The 27631-nt window shown below is 40.5% G+C and overlaps 1 protein-coding gene across 4 annotated transcripts in view; it reads left to right on the top strand.

Annotated features, from left to right (window-relative positions):
- caska (calcium/calmodulin-dependent serine protein kinase a) overlaps window positions 1–27631 on the top strand; it is a 405920-nt gene that overhangs the window by 358517 nt on the left and 19772 nt on the right. The window contains exons 18-23 of one of the 4 annotated variants that reach the window (XM_078232610.1): window positions 1463–1531; window positions 3374–3409; window positions 4524–4720; window positions 7394–7509; window positions 24101–24181; window positions 24315–24395. In XM_078232610.1, coding sequence (XP_078088736.1) covers window positions 1463–1531; window positions 3374–3409; window positions 4524–4720; window positions 7394–7509; window positions 24101–24181; window positions 24315–24395 — 580 coding nt within the window. The remainder of the gene's footprint in view (window positions 1–1462; window positions 1532–3373; window positions 3410–4523; window positions 4721–7393; window positions 7510–24100; window positions 24182–24314; window positions 24396–27631) is intronic. The other 3 variants (XM_078232612.1, XM_078232611.1, XM_078232613.1) reach the window with 3 other exon arrangements.

The raw sequence follows: 27631 nt of genomic DNA, 5'->3' as shown, positions 1-27631 counted from the left end.
AATGGTTTGATAGATCTCAGTGGCTTGCTGGGCCATTTCAGAGGGCAGTTAAAAGTCAATTCCATTTCTGTGGGTCTGGAGTCACACACGTCAGACTAGGTCTGGCCAGATAATGATAGCAGATTTCCTTTCCTAAAGGGCATTGGTCAACCAGATGGGTTTTAAGACCATCAGTGATAGTTTCATGATCACAGTTACTGAGACCAGCTTTATATTCCAGATTTATTAATTGAATTCATATTCCACAAGCTGCCACGGTGGGATTTGAAGAGCATTTGGATAGCAAATAGGAGCACAACCTCTGGCCAGTTTTTCCATTCCTGACTCAGTGCTGGGATCTAGCAGGTCCCTTATGCTAAGATCAGTTTACTCAGCACAGTCTGGAAGTCAAACTTGGGAACTTCCTGATCTGTATGGTTTAACCACTCACTCTATAAACTCAGAAGGCCAGCAGGAGAACTCGTATTCCCATTCCAAAATAAATTATAAACTTTTTTAAAAATGAACGCTGTAAAACCACCTCCGATATGCATGACTCGAAAGAAAAAGCTTGGAAAAGGGGAAAATATAACATAGAGCAAGTTTCATATCAGGATTTGAGAAATTCGATTTTTGTATCAGTCACTTTTGATATTCCAACTTGGATTTGGTATTAAAATAACTCTCCGTTTTATTATTCATCAGTTTTTAGCCTTTGAACTTAATGTTGTATGCTAGATATGATAGAAATTCTTTGCCACCATTTCCTGGTATAGAAGAATTGGCATGAGAACTAGTAACCTGATTTCATCTTTCTGAAATATTGTAAATGTATTTCTGCTCCATATCTGAATGCAGATTTGATCCCTGTTTAACTAAGAACATACAAAATAGGAGCATTAATAATCCACATGGCCTCTTGAGCCTGCTCTGTCATTCAATAAAATCCAATCTTCTATCTTAACAGCACTTCCCATACCACTTGATTCCCTTGGTGTCCAAAAATTCATTGAATGTGTCCCATGACTGAGTTTCCATAACCCTCTTTGATAGTCAATTTCAAAGATTCACAACACTGAGTCAATTAATTCCTCCCCTCCCAAGTCCTGAGTAATTGATCCCTTCTCCTGGGACTCATGACCGCTAGTTCTGGACTCTCCAACCAGGCACACAAGCATCCCAGTTGCAACCCTATAAAGCCCTCTAAACGTTTTACACATTATACTTGCTTTTAATTTAATACAACAGTGAATGGGAAACATTACTTGGCAGCTATTCAATTCTAAATGTATTTTTAAAATCGCAACCAAAAGTTTTATTCTATTACATGCAACTAACATACATGGAAAAAAAATGAGCAAATGATTCCTGTTTAGAAACAATTGAATTGGGCCTCAATCTGTTCTTTAAAACAGTGTGTAAAATTCTGACGTGTTTGCAGTTGTGTATATAAGGTGCTACTGAACCTTCTGTCTCGTTGCAGAGAGATTCCCCTTCCACATCCAGACAATCCCCAGCTAACGGCTATAGCAGCACTTATAATTCTGTTTCGGTAAGGCTTCCATTTACAACACAAATCCAAAGTTCTGTTGCCAGTGGTGTAATTGTTTTAGTGTTGACCAGTACCTTTGTACCAGAGAATATTTCTTACAGTAAAGTCCTGCCAGTTTTTAACATCAAGTGCAAAGAAGCCATTGGCAATATCATTTGTTCCCTGGTGATTTATGAAGACCAGTTTTCAGCTGTGGATCGGTTACCAATGCATCTTGCTACCAAATTGCATTGGCACAATCAATAACTGGAAAGATTCCTTTACACTTAGATTGTTTATGAAAAAGGGCAGAGGAGAAGTGAAGAGAAATAATTTGTGTAATGGTGGTGCCCAATTGAAAGTTGGTGCAGCATCACAGCAAAGTCTTTAAACGCATGGTTCACACGAGAGCTCTGAGAATTATGGTTTGGTTTCCGCTATCTGAGTTCTCAAATTGGTGTGCCCACTGCTGCCGTGGTACATGCACATTACGATGTGAAGCTGAAGCCTGGCCTGGCAATTCAATGCTACAGATAATTTTTTTGTCTATTAGTAATGATGAATATGGAATTGTTAGTACATTTTCAACACAAGTTCTAATCTTACCAGCATTGAGCTTTCCTGGAAGAACATCAATCGTACGTTATTTATTGCAAAATGTTCATAATTTATTCTACCTGAAAAAAAGGGAACATAAAGTAATTCTTTAACTAAATTTGTACAATTGGCAAACAGGGCTCTGCAGGACTATAAGAACACATTTGAGAGATCAGGTAATGATTTTAACAAAATAACTAGGATGTTACTGTTTCTTCCTTACTCCTATGGTCAGTGAGATATTGTCAATTTACAAACTTTTTTCACCCTCCTATGTTCTGCCAGTTTTCCTTGCTCAGTTCCTGTTCCACAGTGACCATCACCCAACTGGATAATGTTTCTGTGTGAATATAGACAAAGAACATCAGCAGGCTTATTCCTGCATGGAGGGAAACACACCTGAATTTGATCCTGTCCTACTCAATATCCTGGATAGTAATCGGGAATATGTAAGCTGTGGATAATTTTCCCCTCCATAACCCGGGAGCACTAAAGTGCAAGATGTATGAATCTAGATCTTGTCAATACAACACATTCACGGGGAAGAAATTGAAAGACAAATTAATTCTTGTCACACTCATTTTCCTTCTTATGGCCAATCCAGGAATAGCATTGGGAGAAGTCGAAAAACGGGCATCTGCCTACACGTTCAGTTGGAGGAGAGTGCATGGGAAAGGAAACTAATGGAAATATGAACAAATAATTTACAAGGATGGTGGTGAATTAAATGTATTTAAAGTTAGTGAATAGGTAATATTCTGGAGAAATAACTTAAATAATGTAGTAACACAACTCAATATCTGAATCAAAATTACCCATTTAGCATTTAGTAAATTTGATTTACACAGCCTAAATCCTTCTCTGACTTGATTAGAACAATATATGCTTCAAAGCAGTAACTGTGTTTATTCATAATTAAAGTATCTAGAGTACATTGTATTGAACATTTACTACACTGTTACTGCAGCTCAGTTGTAAACTTGTGTTGAAGATGTAGATTACGCAATGGGAGTGGGGCACTACTATTCACAGCTGGTAACTGCTTTCTACAGCTTGTTGCTAAGCAGCCTGGCCCAGTTATTCGTTAAATCATTTTATGTAATGGCTTGACGCATTATGCAAATTGATGCTTATAACACCTGATTGTATCATAATCTTTTGCAGTAATTAAACAAATAACAAATGCAAAATATGGTAGAATTGTCAAAGTTTTGCTTTGAAGGTGAAATGAAAATCTCTTTTCCTTGGGTTGACTTTATCCTACAGGACTTGCCCTCAACTACACAACCGAAAGGACGACAGGTGAATAGTTCAACTCCATAGAAATTTTATAGTATCCATAGCTTAGTACTAGCAGTCAATCCATTTCTCATTCAATATTTTGTATGTTGAAGTATTTAACTTTTCAGTTAATTATGTTACAAAGTCTATAACTGGCCTGAGTAGAATTGTCAGCAGCTGTCTGAATATTGCAGATCGTAAAATGATGCAGAACAGAATGAAGTCATTTAGTCCGTTGTGTCTATGCTGGCTTTTTGGTAAAGCTGCCCAATTAATCTCATTAAGTCTGTAGCTATCCTCCACATTGATTACCACATTTCACAACTTGTGCCATCTGAAACTTTTAAATTATGTCCTGTATACCCAAGTCATGGTCATTAATATGCATTATAAAGAGCACTGGCACCAAACCTAACCCCTGGAGAACACACTATATATTTCCCTACAGTCTGAAAAATAACTGTTCACTTCTGTCTACTTTGTTTCTTAGTCAGTTGTGTAATTGTGTTGCCCTGGATGTTAATTTTACTAACAAAGCTATTATGTGGCATTTTGGTGCATGCTTTTTGAACATCCATAAGCACAACATCATACTCGCATCAACCTCCTCTGTTACTTTATCAATTAAGTTTTAACAAATACATGTTAACCTACAATTATTAGCCCATATTTTTTTCAAATTCTGATTAATTTTGTTCCAAATCATCGTGTCTCAAAATTTCCCCACCAGCAGCATACAGCTGATTGGCCTGCAGCTGCTGGGTTTATCGTTCTCCACTATTTAAAACAGGGGTGTTTGCAATTTTCCAATCTTCTAGTACCATTCCTATATTCAAGAAGCATTGGAAAATTGGGCCAGATCCTCCTCCTCTATCTATTCTTCCCCTATATAATATTGCTACTGATTCCTATCTAAAGATATAGAAAATGTTAAACCTTTGATCAGCAGATTGTGTAGAAATCATAAGCAGTGCACATTAGTGAAAATGCTTAGAATTGCTTATATTTCCCTACATTTACTGTTGTGTTATTGTATTTGATAGATTTTTTGTCAGTTTTGTGTTTGTTTTAATTCCCCGGATATGCAGTTCCAACATATATTGCATTTTCTTATAAAATCTCATTTATCTCTCAGATTTATGTTCGAGCACAATTTGAATATGATCCATCAAAGGATGACCTTATACCTTGTAAAGAGGCTGGGATCCGGTTTCGAGTTGGAGAAATCATACAGATCATCAGTAAGGATGATCACAATTGGTGGCAGGGCAAATTAGAAAATTCTAAAAATGGTACAGCTGGACTCATTCCCTCTCCTGAACTCCAAGAATGGTAGGTCTATTCAGTCATCTTTTATCATCAAGTTGCTTAATTGCCTATCATAGCTTTTCCCAATCAAGACAATGAATGAATGCCATATTATAAATATTACCTATCATCCCATAACTTGTCTCAACCATTTCATTGCCTCGCTGTTGTCACTCTGTTTATGCCACACACAATCTTAGATGATGTGCACTTTCCTTCAGATGAATGTTGGTAAGACTGAACCATTTATTCTCCACTATATAATTGCCCTTGGGAAAGTGGTGGTGAGCTATCTTCTTGAACTGCTGCAGTCCATGTGGTATAAATGCGCCCATAATGTTGTTCGGAAGGAAGTTCCAGGACTTTGACCCAGGGACAGTGTAGGAATGGTGATATATTTCCAAGTCAGGATGGTGTCTGACTTGAAGAGGAACTTGCAGGCTCTGGTGTTCCTATGTATCTGTTGCCTTTGTTCTTCCAAGTGGTAGAAGTTGCAAGTTTGGAAGATGCTGTCAAAGGAGCCTTGGCAAGTTGCTGGAGTGCATGGTATTGTAGGTGGTATATTGGAGCCACTGTGCATCAGTGGTGAAGGAATGAATGTTTAAGGTAGTGGATGGGGTGCTGATCAAGCAGGCTGCGTTGCCTTGAATAACATCAAGCTTCTTGAGTGTTATTGGAGCTGCACTCATCCAGACAAGTGGAGAGTGTTCCACCACACTCCTGAATTGTGCCATGAAGATGGTGGACAGGCTTTGGAGAGTTAGGAGGCGAGTTACTCACCACAAAATTCCAGTCTCTGACCTGCTCTTATAACTATAATACTTAGGTGGCTGGTCCGTTTAAGCTTCTGCTCAGTGGCAATTCCCTGGGATGTTGATGGTGGGGGATTCAGCAATGCTAATGTCATTGAATGGCATGGGTAGATAGCTAGATTCTTTCTCGTTGGAGATGGTCAAATCCTTGTGGTGTGAATATTACTTGCCACTTACCAGCCTAAGCCTGATATTTGTCCAGGTCTTGCTGCATGCGGGCATGAACTACTATAGAATCTGAGGATTTGCGAATTTTCGTGAATGCTGCAAAAATCAGCAAACATCCACACTTCTGACCTTATGGTGGGGGGGGGGTTAAGGGCATTGATGATTCAGCTGAACAAAGCTAAGCTAGAACACTACCCTGAGAACCTCTTGCAGTCATTTTCTTTGTGCTAGGTATGACTACAACCAACTGAAAGTTTCCCTCTAATTCCCATTGACTCCAGTTTTGCTAGGGCTCCTTGATGTCAAGGGCAGTCAGTCTCACCTGCCTTTTTGAGTTCAGCTCTTTTGTCGATGTTTGGACTAAAGCTGTAATGTGGTCTGGAGCAGAATGGCCCTGCCAGTATTGTATGACACTAACTCTGTCTATAGCCTGCTGCTTCTGCTGTTGACATGCATGTAGTCCTTTGTTGTAGCTTCACCAGGTTGGCACCTCATTTTTAGGTATGCATGGCATGCTCTCCAGTCTTCATTGAACCAGGTTTAGTCCCCTGGCCTGATGATAGTGGTTGAGTGAGGGTATGTCGGACCATTAGCTTACAGATTGTGGTTGAATACAATTCTGCTGCTGATGGCCCAAAGCACCCCTTGGATGTCCAGTATGGAGCTGCTACATCGATAGAGTTTAGCACAGCGTTAGTGCCACACAACATGATGGTGGGTTTCCTCAGTGTGAAGGTGAGACTTTGTCACTAAAAGGACTGTGCAGTGATCATTCCTACCAAAGCTGACACAGATGGCTGCATCTGGGATATGTGGATGGTTAGGACAAGGTCAGGTGGATTTTTCTCTCTTGGTGGTTCTCATCACCTGCAGCAGGTTCAGTCGGGTAGATATATCCTTGTGGGCTTGGTCAGTAGTGCTGCTATCGTGTCACTCTTTGGATGGGAGAGTTCAATACCTTACAGAGTGCCATTGCTACCTTCAGTGCTTCTTCCAGGTAGTGTTCAACATGAAAGGGTACTGATTCATCAGCTGAGTGAGGGTATAAGTGTTAATCAGCACAAGGTATCCTTGCCTGATATTGAGGACTTGCAAAGCCATTCCCTCCCAACTGTATACCAGTGCTGCCATATGTGATTGATCTGTCCTACTGTACGACATCATAGAATCCCTATAGTGCAGAAGGAGACCGTTCAGCCCATCAAGTCTGCACCAACTCTCCGACAGAGCATCTTACCCAGGCCCACCCTCCAGCCCTATCCCTGTACCCTGCACATTTATCTTTGCCAAACCTGCACATCTTTGGACTGTGGGAGGAAACCGGAGCACCTGGAGGAAACCCACGTAAACATGGGGAGAATGTGATTCCATCTTGACTGTTGCATACAGTCCCTCGTGGGGCAAGTCTGCCAACTTCAGTGCAAGTCCGCAGCTGTTAATGAGGAATACTTTGCAGGGTAGACTGCCTCTCCAGTGACACTGTGGAATAACGAAGAACAGCCAGTCTCTGGCCTGCAATTCTCAGCATGCGGGACATTAGACCATGGGAAAGCCCACCACAGCCCAGTTGAGTGTCTGATTGGAATTTAATTTGGCAGACTTTTCCAAAAAGAGGTGAAGAGACCCACCTCTCCGTCACCTCCATTAAATGCTGCCCAATGCTTTCCGACAATGGCAACCAGGACCTGATTTGTTTTGTTTTTGATTACCCAAAAAGGCGTGTTGCATGTATAGCAATGGAAAAGACCAAACAAGAGCAGCAGGCTAGCTGTACCTGGTTTGGAAAGAAGAAGAAACAATACAAGGATAAATATCTGGCCAAACACAATGCAGGTATTTAATGTTTAGTTTGCTGCTAAAAATATTAATTCCTGTTGCATGTACACTTATTCTTCTTAAAAAGTATATTATGTTTAAAAATAAAATATTAGGATCCATACTGAATTGGTAAATAAAGTGAGATTTTCTGATCAGCATGTTCATTCGTGATCCATTCAAAATAATGGGTTTACCACCACTTTTAATATATTTTCTTAGCTTGTCCTCAATTTTAATCCAATTAATGTAGAGATTTTCATGGATTGTATATGTGTCAGTAGTCACGTTTGAAGATTAAGGGTTTAACAAAAATAAAGCAATAGAGTTAAGATTTAAATTTTGCGATATCATCAAATTATTGAAGTATAAATCAGTATTAACAAATAGAGAAAAACTGCATTGTCAGCCTAGAATTCTGTACATTTTCTTCTGGATATTGCACTACTTTAATACTAAAATAACAATCATTGCAACAAATCCACCAAAATCAGGTTTTTCTTATCCATTTAGATCCACTGTGATACCTCTTGACCTGTTGTTCCATTAAGCAATCTGAGCATCTAACTTTTATGAAAGTTGACTCGCACTGAACTTTGTCTATTTGTATGATAGCTTAATCCAGGGATATAATAACAGCTCTCCCTTATGATCTGGCTTGAATCATCCCATTTTTCACGCATATATTTCATCAGTCATTTCAAATGTGGACCAAATTACTTCCTGGTGAGCAGAGGCTTATTGTGAGTTATTAACTTTGTTTTTTTCCCAGGAAGATGGACATAACAGAGTCATAGTATTGATCAGATTTCTATATTCAATCATCTCATCATAATGAAGTAAAATAATGATGGTGCTATGCTATCCCACTTTAATAGGTCATTTTACTTCAAAACATAATTCTTCTGTGTTTTGACCTACGGCCTAGGGCAGAACAGCCTCTCTGCACAGCCATGCTGTATTCTGCACTATTTCTTTGTCTGACTGCATACCACACAATATTGAGGCTTGAGCTTAAACCCTTGCCAAAAGAGCTACTAAACAATTCTGCTTCTGCACATCCTCCCTTTGAGCTTTACATAAAGCCAGTTTCAATGGAAAGGAGCAAGGAGCATTCCATCTTCCCCACGACCCACCTAATGAATGTAATTATCACAATATTTCTGATTATCCAGGATGCATAGATTTAGTGCACATTCCAACAAATGCCAGCAATCTTGAGGTATTAGAGAATCATAATATGATTAAGCAGCATCAACACTGTTTATGGCCGGGAACTCATGATTGATGAATTTGTTAAGAGTATTTTGAGGAGGCAGGTAATAGGATGGATAATGGAGAATCAGTGGATGGAGTGTATTTGGATTTTTTTTAAATTGAAAAGGTGCCACATAAGAGGTTATTACACAAAATTAGGACTCATGGGGTTAGAGGTAATCACAGTAAGAAGTTTAACAACACCAGGTTAAAGTCCAACAGGTTTATTTGGTAGCAAAAGCCACACAAGCTTTCGAGGCTCTAAGCCCCTTCTTCAGGTGAGTGGCCACTCACCTGAAGAAGGGGCTTAGAGCCTCGAAAGCTTGTGTGGCTTTTGCTACCAAATAAACCTGTTGGACTTTAACCTGGTGTTGTTAAACTTCTTACTGTGTTTACCCCAGTCCAACGCCGGCATCTCCACGTTAGAGGTAATAACATGGAACAAGGATTGATTAATGGACAGATCACAGAGCTGGAATAAAGGGGACATTTGAGTTGGCAGGCTCTAACTAGATGGGTACCACAAGGATCGGTCCCTGGGCCTTAAGTTATTTACAATCCATATTAATGACTTTGAGGGGACAGAGTACAACATATCTAAATTTGCTGATTATACAAAGTTAGGTGAGAAGGTAAGTGGTGAGGACAAAAAGGCTGCAGAGGGATATAAACAGGTTAGATGAGTGGACAGGAACATGTCAAATGTAGTATAATGTGATGAAGTGTTACATTATCCACTCTGGTAGAAAAGATAAAACAATGGTTTTTAAATGGTGAGAGACTGGGAAATGTCTACATTCAGAGTGACTTCATTATAGTTGTACACAAACAACAAAGTTAACATACGGCAAGTAGTTAGGAAGGAAAAAATGTTCTTGTTAAAAAAGGATTGGAGTATAACAGTAGAGAAGTCTTACTACAATTATGCAAGGTATTGGTGGGGCCATACTAGGAGTATCATGTGTAGTTTTGGTCTCCTTACCTATGAATGGGCAAACTTTTCCTGAGTCTTGACTCAGAACATTGGCTCTATTCTCTCTTCACAGATGCTGTCAGACCTGTTTTTCCAGCACTTTCTGTTTTTGTTTCAGATTCAGGCGTCTGCAGTATTTTGCTTTAATTTAAGCTTTTCCTGGGGGTAGTGCAACGAAGGTTCAGTCGAATAGTTCCAGGGATATCGAGATTATCCTACGGGAAAAGATTGTGTAGCCTGGGCTTAAGTTCCCTGCATATTGGAAGAGTGAGAGGTGATCCAATTGAAATATAAAAAATTAGGTGGATACCAAAAAAATGTTTCCTCAGCAGGGGAGTCTAGAACATGGGAGTGGTCACAGTCTCAGAATGGCCACGTAGGATTGATATGGGGAGCTATTTTTTCATTCCAAGGACTGTGAACCTTTGAAATCCTCTACCCCAGAAAGATGTGCACTCTCATTTGTTGGGTATATTCACGACAAAGGCCAATAGATTTTTGGCTGCTCAGGGAATAAAGAGATACGGGGATAATGTGCAACGGTGCAGTTGAGGTACAAGATTTGCCATGATCTTTTTAAGCAGAGCTAGCTCAAAGATCCAAATGGGCTACTCCAGCTCCTATTTCAAGTTCTTATGTAAAACCCATTCTGTTGTAAGAACTAGGAGGAGGAGTAGAACATTCAATCCCGCAAACCTGCTCTGCCATTCAATATGATTAGCCTTAACTCCACTTTCCTGTCCACTCCCCATATCACTTGATCTCCCTGAGAGGCAAAAAATGTGTTTCAAAACCTAACACTTAAAGATAAGTTTCTTAAATTGTGTGGAAAATGCTCACAAAAGTCTGAAGCATGACAATACTATATGTTTCAAAATAATTTTGCTTAAAATTTATTGGCACAAGCAAATGTAATTTGCATGTTGATATCTATTTTAAGCCATGGAAATTCAGCTGAGTGGGTAATTCAATCACAGGATGCAATATTGAGCCAGATGAATCCCTGATGTGTTTTGAGTCCATTGACATCACCCAGGGCATCACAGCAGGAACTGCAGTTTGAGCTCTAATATCCCTGAATTAATGGACGAAATTGTAAATCAGGGCCCTGATACTTGGCCCTGATTTACCTAATAACCCCTGTTGGACAATGAACCATATCATCATTGGTTAGGACAGATCTAAAACAGCTCTGATGCCACCCCCTCTCCTGGCCATTGATCACTAATATGGCAGCATTCATTATTTGGCCTTGCAGTTGAAGAAAAGCCCCTAAGGCAGAGCACCTGGAACTAAGCAGATCTCATTTACAGATTTCAGAAAAGGAGAAGAAACTTGAAGATGGGGTGGAACCTTTTTATATTTGTGTTCTGTTGTCAGCAGAAATATACCAACTTGCATTTACATGCCACCTTCAATGTAGAAAAACATCCCAAAGGGTTTCAAGGCTGGTACAGTAAAAATGCACTGGATGGTTAGTCAAAAAAGATGTTAGAAGAAGTGACCAAAAATGTGGCAAGGGGCTGGCTTTCAAGGAGGGAATATGAGGTGGAGAACCAGAGGAGTTTAGGAAGGGAGTTCCAAAAGCATGGGGCCTAGTTTGTTGAAGATGAAGGTAAACAAAGGAAAGTAGAGATGCATAAAAGACTATGTCAACCAAACAGAGTTTGGAGGGGTTTGGAAAGGGATTTAAGCATGAGGTATTAGGATACTGGGAGACAATGTAGGTCAGCAAGAGCAAGAATAATGAAGCAGAACTTGGTGTAGGAGAGGATACCGACAGCAGAGTTTTTGATGTGCTTAACTTTATGGAGGGTGAAGAATGGGAGGCTGTTCAGAAGAGTGTTGGAATAGTTGAGTTTTGAGCTGATAAAGGCTTGGATGAAAGTTTCTGCAGCAAATGGACTGAGGTATAAACAAACATGGGTGATGTTACAGAACTGTAAATAGGTGATCTTGCTCAAGTTAGTAAGGTGGTCTGAACAACATAAAGGCAGTATTGGCTCAAGCAAGGTAGTAGAGAGGTTGTAGTATAAGGATCTGGCACATAGTGTTAACGTGGGACTGAAGTGCTGCCCACACAATGACGTAAGCGAACACATGACCTGCAGCTAGAGATGAGTGTAGTGTTGAACAGAGCCATGTGCAGAAGCAATCATGGAGACTGCTCTAGCCTGGACGTTTACCATACCTAGGTATATAGTTTCTAGTAATTGATAAATACTTACTGTTGAAATACTTAAGTCTATGAGTACCTTAATAAAACCAGGGAACCATGCTCAACACTTTGTAACAGGGTGGCGGCGAGTAGAATAATTCAAAACCTCGGAGACATTGCAGAAGAAAATTTAAATCCTGGAGAACTGAAGGAAAAATCGAGGAAGTATTATGACATGATGAAAAGTTCAAGAAGTGAAGACACAGATGAAAATCACCAGAGAAAAGCTCCAAAGAAAGGCTTGGAAGCTGAAGACAGAAATTAAATTCCTCACTGCAGCAGAAAACTCAATTGAATCCTGTGGAAATCCAGCTTCAATAACCAGAGTGTGCAGAGCCAGCCTATCCAGCAAAAATGAACTAAAAGTTCCTGGACAACACACGCCCTGAATAAAGTTAACTACTGCAGTGATCAGAAACTGTCCTTTAAGTCGCAGTTGGAGGAACCCAATTCCCGAGTTGGTGCCTGAGTATATGGTGATGAGCTCACTCCAAGTAAAGGAAAATAACTAACTACTTAAAAATTAATTGTTACTAAGCAGGCAGCATCTGGAATTAAGAATCTACTGATGGCCATGAAACCACTGTCAATTGTCAGAAAAACCCATCGAGTTCACTAATATCCTTTAGGGAAGGAAGTCTGCTGCCCTTATCTGGTCTGGCCTACATGTGACTCCAGACCCACAGCAATGTGGTTGACTCTCAACTGCCCTCAAGGATGGGCAATAAATGCTGACCAGCCCATAACGCCTATGTCCCATGAATAAATTTTTTTTAAAGTCAATGCTTCAAAGCCCAAGAACATGGAACTAAAGCGGGATGAGTCGAACCAGTTAACCCAGGCAAATTGTTGCAAAAATTTAAATACTGAGATCACAAATGCCATTATTGCGGAATGCCGCCAAATCTATCAAGAACAGAAGTTCAACAAAAGTGCTGTCTTAGATTTTCGGAAATCTCTCAAAGCTGAACATGCAATTATAAAATTTTAACCATGGATCAGAAATCCAGGGTGGGATTCTCCCAAAAAAATTCTAAGTGCCGAATTCAAGTAAAAACTGGAGTAAATCCCGCTGTTTTTTTCAGCAGGATTTTCAAAATCAATCTCCCACACTGTGTATCGCAAAGTGCCCTAGCATGAATCACACTCAAAATCAGTGGGCGAGGTCTATTCCTGGTGTAGAGGCCGGCAGCATAGCGCTGAGCGGGCACTGCACATGCACTGATTTGTCATAGCGGAGATCGGCGCATACGCAGTAGCCCCGCACTACTAGCCTCCCGATCGCTGGCCAGCTCAAACGCAGGCCTGCCCTACAACCCCACATCGCTGGCCACACGACCCCACCATACGATCGCTGGCCTCCCGGATGTGTTCGGGCCTGCTCCAACACAACCACCACCCCCACCCTCCCGATGACCAGCCCTGATCAGCCCTCTCCTCCCTCTGTCACTGATCCCAGTGCAGAGTGGCAGCAGGATCCCCCACCCCAACTAATCTTCCCCCTTATAGGCCCCACCCCCTTGGCACTGCCCAGTACCCATTAGGCAGTGCAAAGGTGTCCCGGGCATTGCCACTTTGCCCTTGGGCAGTGCCAGGGGGCCAGACTGGCACTGCCAAGCTAGCAATGCCCAAGGGGCAGCCCCCCCCCTTTCCGACCTCCTGGGAGGGCTGCATGACCCCCCTTCACTCCAGCGGGGCCGGGCCTCCAGCTCCCATGTCAACCCCGCTAGAGTGAAACATTCCTGGTGGGGGGGGAGATGCTAGCGGGCCCAGAGACTTCAGTGTTGGGCCCACTAATCAGATGTAAATCAGAATTTAAATAATCTATTCAGCTCCGTGCCAAAATTGGGCACAGGGCTGACGGCGTCAAAAATCTGGTGGTCGGAGACGTGCGGAGGCCATGGCACCCAGCAGGAAGGCCGCTACATGGCCTCCGTTGATGTCTCCTGGTCCTCTGCGCTGCTGCGAGATTCTCTCCTCTCTCTCTCTTCCCCCCCCCCCCCCCCCCCCCCCCCCCCCCTCTCTCCCTACGACCACCACCATTCTTCTGATCAATTTGGACTTATCCAATGCCCAGGTCAATCACAAAATTGGGGGCTTTGGCGAAAGAGATTCTTTTTGATACATTGTTTCAGGTCTGGATAAAAAGACCAGAAGCTGAACAGGTTAACACACTGCTTTTATTCAGTAGGCCCGAAAGCTGACAATATAATAGCTAGACAAGGAATCAATGAATCAGCTGCAAAATTTAATGAAGTTTAGAAGTAACAAATCCTTGTAAGTGTTAAATTTAATAAATGTGTCCAGCACCCAGGAAAAGTTGTTGATTCCTTCACTAATGAGCCGTACAGAATGGCTGAAGACTGTGACCCGAAACCTAAGCCAATCAGGGATAGAGTAGTTGAAGAGTGGCAGACATCACTCTCACATGCTTCATGCAGAAGAGGACCTAACCCTTGAGAGCCATCCAGATTGTCAGGCAATCTGAAAACTGTTTGCAACATAGATCGTTATTGAGGGGAGAAAGCAAACCATGGCACTAAGCAAACAGGACATCAGGCCAAGTGAAACAATACCCTAATAGAGCAGAAGCGCAAGCCTGCCAGCACTGTGGAGCAAAGCGCCCTCACAGGCGTGATCAGTGTCTGCCAATTTCAGCACACCTCAGGAACCTGTGCAAAATCAAAACATCAAAATTCTCAGAAGACCCCAAGCAGGTTCATGAGGTCGAGATAGCACCTCAAGAAGACACACAGCAGTGTTGCTTGAGTGAGGTCACTGGATTTTTGTTCTGGAATACAGACCTCTTGGTTAATGGCCATCTCGCAATCTTTAAATTGGATACGTGTCAGTGTTACTTTCCTATCAGGCAGAGAACCATGGCTGGTGATCCAACGGTTGATGCCATCACAACAAACCTGTATGGAGCAGGAGGCATTCAACTCCCAGTGAATGGTACTCTTCAGGCAACACTCAGGTACAAGGTCAAAGGAATCCAAAAACCCTGTTACTGGTCCACAACCAGAACTGTTTACTGCTCAGCCAAAAAAGCCTCCATCGGCATCAACCTTTTGCGAAAAATTGGCAAGGTCAAGCAACAAAGACTTGGCTTCAAGTATAAAAAGGAGTTCCCAAGTTCTTTACAGGATTGGGGTGACTGGCAAATGAATGCAAGATCACACTGAGGGAAGATGCTAAACCGATGTGTCTGATCACAGCACAAAAGATTGCCCACCCACTCGTGAAATAAGGGCAACAGCAGCTGGATAAGATAACAAATATGGCAGTCACACACCCAACCGCATGGTGTTTCAGGATGGTCCCAGTCTCAAAACTGAACCGATCCATTGTATTTGTGTCAGCTTGACATAGCTCAATAAAGTCATAACCAGAGAAGTATGCTCGATGTCCTCAGTGGACGCAAGCCTGCCTATTCTCTATGAGCCTGGTGCTTTCAAAGCTTGATGACAACAGCATGTTTTGGCAACTTCTCCCAGATGAAGAGTCCAGGTTGCTGACCACACTCATCACCCACTTTGGCAGATCCTGCTTCACCCACCTGTCATTTAGAATCACCTCAGCACTGGAAATGTTTCAACATACAATAACTGCCATTTTGCAAGGCCTGTAGAGTGTCATCTGCCATGTGGATGATGTTTTGGTTCACAGCACAACAATGGAAGAACATGACATAGGGCTCAGCAATTCTAAAAGTCCTGGAGGAGGCAGGGCTGGTGCTAATTGAGAAATACGCGTTCTCCAAGACATCAATTCAGTCCCTGGGATACATCGTCAATAAAAGACATCACTGGGGACCCACAGTGAACAAAACCTACTAGCATAGTCCCAACGTTATCCTTGATTCCAGACCTCCAAAGATTCATGGAGATGGTGAACCAGCTGGCAAAACTCTTCTAAATCTGGCACAGACCACAGAACTTTTGAGACGTCTACTTGAAAAGACCAGGCATGGTGCTAGGACACACATCATGAGCAAGTGTTTACTTGCATCAAAGCGATGCTACTCTTAACCAACATTCTGGCCCACTACTACCCACCCCTATCCACCACCATCGCAGCAAATGCTTAATCTACAAGTATTGGAATGGTCTTATTTCAACAGAAGCTGGATGGAAGTCACCAACTGATATACTAAGCTTCCAGAGGACTGTCAGACACAGAGAATGAGGTACGCCATCATCAATAAGGCAGCCCTTTCGGTCACATGGCATGCAAAAGGTTTTCAGACTATGTCCATCATTAGCCTAAATGTTACAAGTGAAACAGGCCAAAAGCCACTAGTCTCATTGCTAGAGAGTACAGAGGAGGTTTACCAGGATGTTGCCTGGTATGGAGGGGCTTGGTTATGAGGAGAGATTGGGGAAACTGGGGTTGTTCTCCTTGGAAAGACGGAGGATGAGGGGAGACTTAATAGAGGTGTATAAAATTATGAAAGGCATAGATAGGGTGAACGGTGGGAAGCTTTTCCCCGGGTCGGTGGTGACGTTCACGAGGGGTCATAGGTTCAAGGTGAAGGGGGGGAGGTTTAACACAGATATCAGAAGGACATATTTCACACAGAGGGTCGTGGGGGCCTGGAATGTGTTGCCGGGCAAGGTGGTGGAGGCGGACACACTGGGAACGTTTAAGACTTATCTAGACAGCTATATGAACGGAGTGGGAATGGAGGGATACAAAAGAGTGGTCTAGTCTGGACCAGGGAGCGGCGCGGGCTAATTGTTCCTTGTTTCTCGTTTCAAGGCTTCATTCTGTGATCATCTTGCTGGTGCCAGTACAGAGCGAGACTGCAGATAGTTGGGAACCTGTCTCGGGGGCAGGGAATTCATATGGTGTTCGTGGAAGTGGAAATGACTAGGGTTGGGAAGCATTTCCCGATCAGGGCCATTGTGATCTCCTGGACTCGTTTCGATCGCCTCAGGGGGTCGGAGAGGAATTTCCCAGATTTTTTTTCCCCATATTGGCCCTGGGGTTTTTCACTCTGGGTTTTCGCCCCTCCCTGGAGATCACATGGTCTGGAATGGGGGGGGTGGGGGTGAGTTAATAGGTTGTAATGAACAAAGCATCGTAGCTGTGAGGGACAGCTCGGTGGATAGGATATTGGTATGTAGATAGGCTGGAAAATTGGGCGGGGATCCTGGATTCAGGATTCAATCCTGGACCGGGGAGCGGCGCAGGCTTGGAGGGCCGAAGGGCCTGTTCCTGTGCTGTATTGTTCTTTGTTCTTTTGTTTGTTTAAGACCTAACAACGAAAATCCCACTCAGCTGGACAATTAAAAAGAAAGATTGTTGAAGCAATGGTTTGACAACGGCAAAGACTGCAGAGGGGGGATTATGGTGGACAAATAAATATAATGTCTATCAATCACAGTCACAGAAAATGTCGTTTGTGACTTTAATTGGGGGAGTCTCAGTGTTAAGATGGAGAAAGCAATCGGAATGGATTCATACATGGTAAAAGCACAAAACATGCTGGCTCTCTTGCAAGAGCAGCTCAGCCTTTGTCCCATTCCCTACTCTCACCCTGTAGCCCTGCAAATCTCTCCTCTTCAGATAATTATGTAATTCCCTTCTCAAAGTCAGTATTGAATCTGCCTTGACTACAATCTCAGGCAGGACAATCCATATCGTAACTACATGCTGCATATAAAGGTTTCTCCTTGTGTTGCCTCTGCCATTTACCTGAAGTCTGTGCACTCTGGTTCTCAATGCTTTCTCCATTGGGAAGAGTTTCTCTCTCTCTATTCTATCCAGTCCCTTTATGATTTTGAATATCTCTATCAAATCTCCTCCAAACTTTCTCTTCTCCAAGAAGAAAAATCCCTGCTTCTTTAATCTACCCACATAACTGAAGTCCCACATTCTGGAATCATTCTCATAAATCTTTGCTGGGATCATAATTTGCAACATTGAAGGGGGCCTTGTACGTTACTACATACCATGTCCGTATCCAAGTACTTTTTAAATGTTATGAGGATTTCTGCCTCTACCAATCTTTCAGGCAGTGTATTCCAGATCCCCACTGCCCTCTGGGTGAAAGAATTTTCCCTTGAATCCACTCTAAACCCTCTACCTCTTACCCTAAATCTATGTTCCCTGTTTATGGACCCTACAACTTTCTGCACTTTCTCTAATGCCTTCACATCCTATCTCAAGTATGGTGATCAAAATTTAGACACAATACTACAGATGAAGCTGAACCAGTGTTTTGTAATGGTTCATCATAACTTCTTTGCTTATGTACTCCACACAGTATTTATAAAGCCCAGGATCCTTTATTTAGTAGTTTCTCAACCTGCCCTGCCATCTTCAACGATTTGTGCACATATACACCCTCTGCTCCTGCACTTGCTTTAGAGCCATATCCTTCATTTATAATTGCCTCCCCCATTCTTCCTATCAAAGTCTATCACTTTACAATTCTCTGCATTAAATTTCATCTGCCACCTATCCGCCCATTCTACCACTCTCCATGTCTTCTTGCAGTCCATCATTATGCTCCTCATACTTCACAATACTCCTAAATGTTGTGTCATCTGCAAATTTTGGCATTGTGCCCTGCACACCTAAATCTAGGTCATTAACATAGATCAGGAGAAACAGTGGTCCCAGTTCTGATTCCTGGGAACCCCATTGTATACCATCCTCAGCCCATAAAACAACCATTCATTGCTTCTGTTTCCTGTCACTCAGCCAATTTGGTACCTATGCTGCCACTGACCCTTTTATTTCATGGATTTTACCGTTTCTGGGAAACCTTATTATGTGGCCCTTCATCTAATGCCTTTTAGAAGTCCATGTACACCACATCAACTGTAACCCTCCTGTAACCCCCTCTCCTCTCCACACACCCCCCGGCTTTAGCCCTCTACATTATAGCATCAAAATTCTCATCAGGTTAATTATACTTGATTTGCCTTTAACAGATCCATGCTAGCTTCCATTCATTAATCTACATTTGTCTATATGAGTGCTAATTTTATTCCAGATTATCATTTCTAAAAAAATGTTCCTACCATTGAGGTTAAACTGACTGATGTGTAGTTGTTGAGCTTATCCTTAAATCTAATAGTATCATAGAATCCTTACAGTATAGAAAAGACCATTCAGCCCATCAAGTCTGCACCAATTCTCTGACAGAGTATCTTACCTAGGCCCTCTCACCTGCCCTATCTGTGCATCCCCAAACATTTACCCTGGCTAATCCATCTAACCTACGCATCTTGGGACACTAAGGAGCAATTTACCATGGCTAATCCACCTAATCTGCACATCTTTAGACTGTGGGAGGAAACCGGAGGAAACCCACGCAGACATGGGAAGAACGTACAAACTCCACACACACACACACACACACACACACACACACACACACACACACACACACACACAGTCACCCAAGGCCAGAATTGAACCGGGGTCCCTGGGGCTGTGAGGCAGCAGTGCTAACCACTATGTCAGCATGCCATCCTTTCTTGAACAAATTTGTAACATTTGCAACTCTCCAGTCCTATGGTAATGAAGAGGTACTAAAAAAAGGCTAGCTATGCAATTGGGGGGAGATTGAAAGAATGTTACCAGTATCTCTGCAATTTCTACCCTTACTTCCTCAGTATCCTTGGATGCATTCATTTGGCCCAGGTATCCTATCAACTTTTAGGCATTGCCAGCCTTTTTTTAGTAGCTCTTCATTGGCACTCATTTAGCACTTCAGCCATGCCTGCTCGCTCCATGCGTAAATCCCTCCTTAGTTCCTAATCAGGCTCAGTGCTCCTTTTGCTTACTCCTATTATGCCTTGTCTTTTGGATTCCCTTTTAGTTTAATTGCCAGTTTAATTTCATTTTCTGTCTTTGCCTCTCATTTCTTTGTTTTGGAGTGTTGGGCATGGATTTGGAAAGCAATAGCACATCCTAATGTTATGCAGTTATAAGAGTTCCATACCACTTTTCTGAAAATTATATCCTTGTAATTTGCATTGTCAACTTGATATGTGAAAAAATATAACTAATCACCCAAGATGTATCACAACAGCCTGAGCTAAAGACAGCTCAATCTTTGGTATGCAGATGCTTTATTTTAACTGCTAGATGAGCCGAGTAACAGATAATAATTCAAGGAAACAGTGGAGTTGTTGAACTCACCCAGGGACATATTCATAAAGTTAATCTGATGTAATAATTTGATGTAAGCAATAAATTAAGAAAATTTACCCGTAATGCATACTGTTAAGATCCTGGACCAGACCAGGATCTGGTTTTGTTAAGATCTGGTATGGGGCCAATAACATTTTGCTTAATGTAGATGAAGTTTGAGATTCAAGACACTTGTTAAGAGAATAAAGCCACAAGATTCCCCAGGTTTTGAACAAACAAAAATAAACTTTACTACACAAGATCAGAAAGATAAAACAATTTGCAATACCTATCATATGCTCTAACATTCGGGGTTAATATGAGGTACATAGACAAATTGTGGTCAAGCACTTGTCACTAAAATAAATGGCATGAAACCAAGACAAATCCCATGAATTTCTCAGCAGCTTGTCCAGACATCAGTAAACACTGCGACTCAACTAATCTTGCTGAACCTCTCTCCCTCACAATAGACTCGACATGGCCCCAACCTTTTAAGTATAATCGTCTTCATACTGCTTTAGTTGTATTTATCCCATTTTTTGCAGCTGAACTTTAACCTGCCCAGAACTCTCACTTACCTCTAAAGTATTACTCTGAACCATGAAATTGGTACTTAGAAGAGTACCCAGGTTCAACTGTTTGCCAGAGTGGTGAATCAGATTCTGCTTTGAATTATAGAATGCTTTACATCTAAATTTGTTTATATACCTAATCTGTGCTGTATTGATGCATCTTTGACAGCACACAACCACTGATCATTGCAAAGGGATTGCAAAAAGTGGAATCACAGCCTATGATGGCAATTGTCACAAGCTGAGAAAACAGGGAACAAATAGAATATGCAATTGTATAGAACCTAGCCTTGGATGTATATGTATATTTGTGATAGCACGAGCATGTACATACTACTCCCAAACTAAGTCAAGACTGCATACGTCTGTCAATTGGCCTAGCTGTTTGTTATTTGATCTACATAGAATTAGTTAAGTCCTTTGCAATCTAATGTGTCTATTGCCGTTCTGTGGATATTAAGATATATCTTCCACACACAGCATTTTATTTGTAATGTAACATTTGATTTGCTTTAATGTGGGTTTTTGTGCGTTTTAAACGTTTTGGTTGTAACTTAACAATACAATGCAACATTGCTTAAACAATGATGCTTATACATTTTTCATGCTGTCTTCCACCCAATGGCTTCAATGCATGTAAGTAACTGTGATTGATGTTAACTTTTCTCCCTTATTCCATCTTTTTTTATTTTTGTTCCTCTCATCCACATTTAAAAATTAAAGCTGCATTATATTTTGTTGGAAACCCCAGTTTCTATATTTGCTTAATAAAGATTAAACGTTTGAAAAGCAAATTGATATGAGGTACCCTGGAGTGCAGCAATTATATTCCTTTAATTATTTTAGTGCAGGTATGATGTCCAGTAGCAAATTTGCCAGCCTATTAACCTTGACCAGAACTCAACATTCAGTGGACAGTAAAAGAACCCTGAACTTCTGACACCTCACTAACTTAACATGTTTTCTCTGTCATCTGTTCAAGCAGTGGCATTAGGTGGAAGTCCCACTCCTCAAACTTATTCCTCACCCTTCTCTCCCATCCCTTGCCCTCCCATTCAGTACCGTAATAGCATTTTGTATCAGTTCTCCTGTCAGCTGAGAAAGAGGAGTGTTGTCAGCAGTAATTCAGGCAGAGTGAGAGTAGATAATTGCTTGAGGAAAGGTGTAATGAAAATAGATGTATTTAGGTTGTATTTTTATGTCTTATGTTTAGATATGTTCCAGAATGACAGTGACATGCTTCACAAATTCCATGATTCTCAGACTTTTTGGTTGAAGAGATGTCCTCTATCCAAATTATAATGCAGTACAATACCCATAATATGAAAGTGCTGCCATGTAAAGCGTGTCTTAATAATTATTCTTAAAGGTCAGGTACTTGCTTACTGTGAGATTGCTGTGCTTGCTTCTCGCTATCTTTAGCAGGAGCACAATGAGAGCAGGAATATGGGGAGAGCAGAGTGCAGAGAAAGCACTAAAGAAGCAGGGGAGAGCAAGAGTTTGGGGTTAGCAGGAGCACTGGGTCAGCAAACAGAGATCAGAACAGAGAAAGAGCAGTGCATGCTTTGGCTGTCACTCATTCTTTTTATTGACCGTGGCACTGTCACATTATTTAACAGACATTTAAAGAATGTCTATGGACCGCCAGGGGCCTGTGAACCCTGGCTTGAGACAGCCACTGATCTAATTGAGGGTGCTACTGGAAAACACTTCTATCACAGTGACTCCTCCTGTGATAACATCACAGCATAATGATTTACAAATGTTCAAACTGCAGAGAGATGCATTATTAAATGAACATAAATGATCTTAATTAGCTATACTGATTAGGATGTGTAGGCTAAATGCTTGTGTCAATGCATAGTGATATATTGTGAAAATATAATGCGGCTTTAACTGAAGGATTGAATTGCCATGCAAGACTCATAATTTCCCTGTAAGTACACTAGAAATAATTTGGTGTTAATTCTAATTTGGAACAGCAATAATGAACTCTACATTTCATTTTGAATTATGTGACTTTAAACCATCAATGACACTCGTGGCATTTCGTTTAAGAAAATATTGTGACTGAAGATGAAGTCTACCTGTCTTTTCCACGAACCTTAGAAATTGGAAAACGTATTATTGCAGAGTATCTCTACTTTTTTAAATTAGCATTTTAATTAATTTCTCTATAGTTTGAGGTAATTGAAGAACCTTAAACTTCCCTTCATGCCTCTTACCTGCCTGATGTGATACACTGTCTCAACTAGTTGCCAAAATCTTCCCCATAATTCCAATGCTCCCGGGCTTCTAACAGGAAAATATATTGTCAGTGTATAAGGGAGACTAGAACTACCCAACTCCCCAGTAGCTTTCCCTCAATCTGTCTTTAGCAAGACTAGTAGTATATTAAGTGGATGTTTTACAACTAGAAAAAGAGAGAATCTTGCAGATCAATTAGTATTTTGAAGGGGCATGCATGTTATGGAACCTGCAGCATGCCCATTTTGCTGGTACATTAAGTCCCCTTGGCTCCTGCCAAAACCAGCTAGGTATCCAGAGATCAAACAAGCACTTCTTCAAGCCCTGGTTTAGAATTGTCCTAAAGTTCACAATTATTTAGAATTGTTCCGTATATGTGAGTACGGTTTAAAAAGTTGAAATTAAACCTATGTTTCATCTCGCATTTTAAAGTTGGAGAGTTTTGCATTTTCCATGTTAACCTTTATGGAAAGTGAGTTAATTTGCAATTTTCCCTTTCTCCAGGAACAAAAAAATCCATTCGTTCCCTTCTGCTGAGTTTCAGCTTAGATTTTCTTTGGAAGCTCAATGCTACAAATGGTCCATTGGCTCTAAAAAAAACTGTCAACAAAAACTAAGCCTGTAAAAGTACTTACAGAAAAAAAAGAGTCTGTATTTCATTTTTGTAACTGATTAAGATATTCAGCAAAATAGTAGATGTATTTTCCTATGTCAAGGAAGCTTGCTCTTAAAAAATGTTAATGTTCAATAAAGTTGCTTAGTGTATATTATTTTTAATTTTCTATTATGCTATAAATTGTTGAAAAGATGCAAGTATATCTCTCAAAAAGCATTTTTACTGAAAACAAAATATGTACATACAGCATCCTACAATGAACCCTTTTGTTTTTACTAGATTTTATCTAGAGAAGAAAATCAGTTTCAGTTTTAATATCACCCAATATTCAATTGTATTATCAAATGCATTTAATTTCATTTTTTATTAAAAATTTAATCTTGCAATTGTCTGCAGCTTCTTTATAATCGGTAATTATTTTCAATTTGGTACATCAAACCCTCACAAATATGAAACCACAACTGAAAATTTCCAGGAATGCTAAAACTTTTCTCATGTAGTTTAGCTGCTTTGTAAAATAATTGTAATGTTCATAATATGCAATTTATTCTCTCAATGGGCTTCCCTTTCAGTCTTTGACCAACTAGATCTTGTTACGTACGAGGAGGTAGTAAAGCTGCCAGCTTTCAGAAGGAAGACGCTAGTGTTACTAGGTAAAAAAACATCATAATTTAGTTCAAAAATTGTGCAATGGCAATTACAAAACAATATTACCTTTATTGTATTATAAAAGTGAATAAAGATTTTTTACCACTTTTTTTGCATTTTGTTTTGTTTGCGATAAAGGTGCCCATGGAGTAGGACGAAGGCACATTAAAAATACTCTGATCACAAAGCATCCAGACAGATTTGCATACCCTATTCCACGTAAGTGGTGGTTTTTAAAATGTTGTGCTAGTTTGAAGTAATTAGTAGTCAAATTCTGAAATCAAAGTTGCTGTGGTATGTTGGACTACCATGTGATGTATTTACAGAAGCGTAGATTGCGCTCTTTCTCATCTGAAAGGTCAAAACTAATTCCATGTTACAAGTTTTAAAGGTACTTTCTGCCTTGCAATTCCCTCCAAATTGGAGGACGCTCTGGGCTATGGAATTCTCACAATCAAAGTCAACGGTCTTCAGACTGAGTATCAGACAGAAAAATGGGCATTGTTGGTTTCCAATTAATACAAAAATGCAGTGTCTCCATACTTTCTGGCTTTCCCTCTAGTGAACTGGCTAAGAAAAAACACAAACCACTGATGCGCGTTCTCAAACACGAGGCCAGATGCTCAGGAAATTAAAGGCTTTTATTTACTGTAATGAAGCAGCCAATAATTATATACACTATCCCAGACTGAAGGGGTCCCAGCCAGAGCAGGGACTCTTATACCTCTCCCAGGAGGCGGAGCCCGACTGGAATGTACCACAACACTACAGTACAAAGGTGTAACAACCCCACCCTAACCCCAACAGCAACAAGTAGCACAACCCAACAGTAACATATGTACATCCTTGTAGTACTGGCCAGACCCTGGCTCAGTACTATCCAGTGGGAACCAACGATGGTTCACCACAACCACCCAGCTAAGGTAAATTAGTACAAATATCTACAATCTGACACCAGGTTTTGCTTAGGAGTCATGTATTGTACGTACTTTAGTAAGTTTGTTGTACATATTTTAAAGATTGGTGAATGATTATATGTGAAACTTTGCCCAATGCTTTTCCAATTCATTAATAATTGCAATTAGTAATAACTCCAAATAACTTCTCTGTTGCAGGATTTTTATAAGTGAATTTTCTTCTCCTGAAGACAGTAATGGGATATTGTCCCACATGGTCTAGTATCAGCTCATGCTGTGCCTTGACCTGTAATTGAACTGTTGTTATTTCACAACAGTAAGATATAAGAGAGAAATTTAGTTAAGTCATCAAATTATTTTTACAAGGGAAGATTGAACATTGATCCAACTCTTGCTTAAGCAAGATATCTCGCTGTATGACATGTTAGATTTTTTCCAGCATCCTTCAGCTCAAAACATTTTTAACCTCAAGTTGATAGAAATGGGAGCTGATGGGTGCAGCAAAGGCAACTGGAACCTGACAGAATGACTGGGTCAACATCTTTGCAATTTAAGGATTGTAAAGATATGGGGGAATTACAGAGTAGGAGAGTAAATTAGAGTCAAATCAGGTGCACAGGAGAAATAAAGAGGGAAAGAACAATTGAGTTGCGAAGGAGGAAAAAAGACAAAGCAAAAAAAATTTGAAATTTTTACTTTAAGAATTTACTACATGCAGGAATGAAACTCAGCAGTTTAAATGGTTCCCTCTCTAAGCCAGAGACATTGATTGGTATTGCATTAATAATGATTACCTCATTAAGATGGTGCTTTTGCTGCTACATACAAGGCCTAACTTTGTGCAATGCGTTTAATGTGCAAATCCAGCAAGTTCTTAAAAATGATAAGGCCAAAGGCAAGCTGCCATTTGTGCTAAGCGACAGCTGAGCAGTGTAAATCAACCAGCAAGTTCTGGCAATTTGCAAACTTGTCATATCTCTTCTGAAGTTGCTGGATATTACAAACATTAATAATGGGGAGCATTATTTTTCAAAATTTGGGCCATTATTGAACAATCTTGTTTTCATTGAACTTCCTGGGCATTAGGGCAAATCAGTAAGTTTAAATAAATGACCTGTGTTGTTTGTGGAATACTAATAAAATAACAATTTAAAGTTTTGTTTGTTTTTCAGAAAAACACAAAAGGTTTCACAGTTTGTCACTTCCCGTAGGCTAGCTAGGGGGAAAAAAAGATTCCCACTTCTCAACACTACCTAGTGGATTCTGTTAAAAAGTGTGCCAGTCCCCATTGTTAAATAGCCTTCTGTTTACTGATGATATAGCAAGTGGTAACTGCCGGGCTGCCCAAATCCCAAAGGGAAACTTGGACAAGCTATCAGAATGATTTACAGTTTGTATTTTATAGAGAAAGTATCTACACTGAAGTTAGGAGCAGAAATTTCAAACCGCTTTTGGAGATTGTAAATATTAAATTCAAACATTTTTTAAAACGAAAACTTGAACACACAAGATTCCATTTACACAGTTAATACTAGGTCTACAAACATTTCCCAAAAGGTTTTGGCTTAGTTAAACTCAAAGCTAAATATCCCTTTTTGGTAATAGTCCTCGTAGACTTTCTCTGTAAAATTTCCAGTAAAAATTACCACTAACATTCACTGTTGCTACAGGGTCTCTGAGGTTGGCTGCAATCTGCGTTCTTCACACATCTGTTCTTGGCATGCATGCTGTTCAAGGTCTCATGACCACACCCATTCAACCACTGTTTAAATATGTTTTTCCCCTTTCACTTATGAATCTATTGTTCTTACATCCCTTTGGAAATTTCCTTTCCCAGAACATACAGATTTTTCATTATTTTATGACTAGTATTTGCTTGATGCATTTACGATCTGTATCAATTGTACATTTTGCTTTTGAAATACAATAATTAACTTCAAGTTACCTCTTATCTTCCTAGTGAAAATTTCTATTTATGGTGCTCATCGCCACTTCAAAATAAACGCAAAATACTGTGGATGTTGGAATCTGAAACAAAAACAGAAAGATGTTGTAAAATTTCAGCAGGTCTGACAGCATCTGTGGAGAGAAAGTAGAGCCAACGTTTTGAGTCTGGATGATGAAGGGTCATCTCGACTCGAAATGTTGACTCTATTCTCTCTCCACAGATGCTGTCAGACCTGCTGAGATTTTCCAGCATTTTTCTGTTTTTGTTCCACTTTAAAATACTTGCTTTCACACCTAACTCCCTTTTTTATGGTTTAACCTTCCAGTCCAACTGTCTCCATTCTAATTAAATTAGTCACAACCACAAGCCTGTTTCACAGAATACCATAGTAATCTTAGGAAAATATTGAAAAATATGATACTTTTGTCTTATTACCTCAGTCAAGAAGTATTGCTACTGGGGACGGTACCTTCATAAACCACACATCCAAATTTTGTCCATATACTAAGTTTCATCATGGACTGAATTTTTTAGGCCCCACCAAGGACAGTACAGAGGTGGGTAGCAGCCAAAAATGATGCCACTGACCA

This window comes from Mustelus asterias, chromosome 17, assembly GCF_964213995.1.
Source record: "Mustelus asterias chromosome 17, sMusAst1.hap1.1, whole genome shotgun sequence".
In the NCBI taxonomy this organism is placed as follows: domain Eukaryota; kingdom Metazoa; phylum Chordata; class Chondrichthyes; order Carcharhiniformes; family Triakidae; genus Mustelus; species Mustelus asterias.
This window is presented reverse-complemented; position numbering and strand designations above follow the sequence as displayed.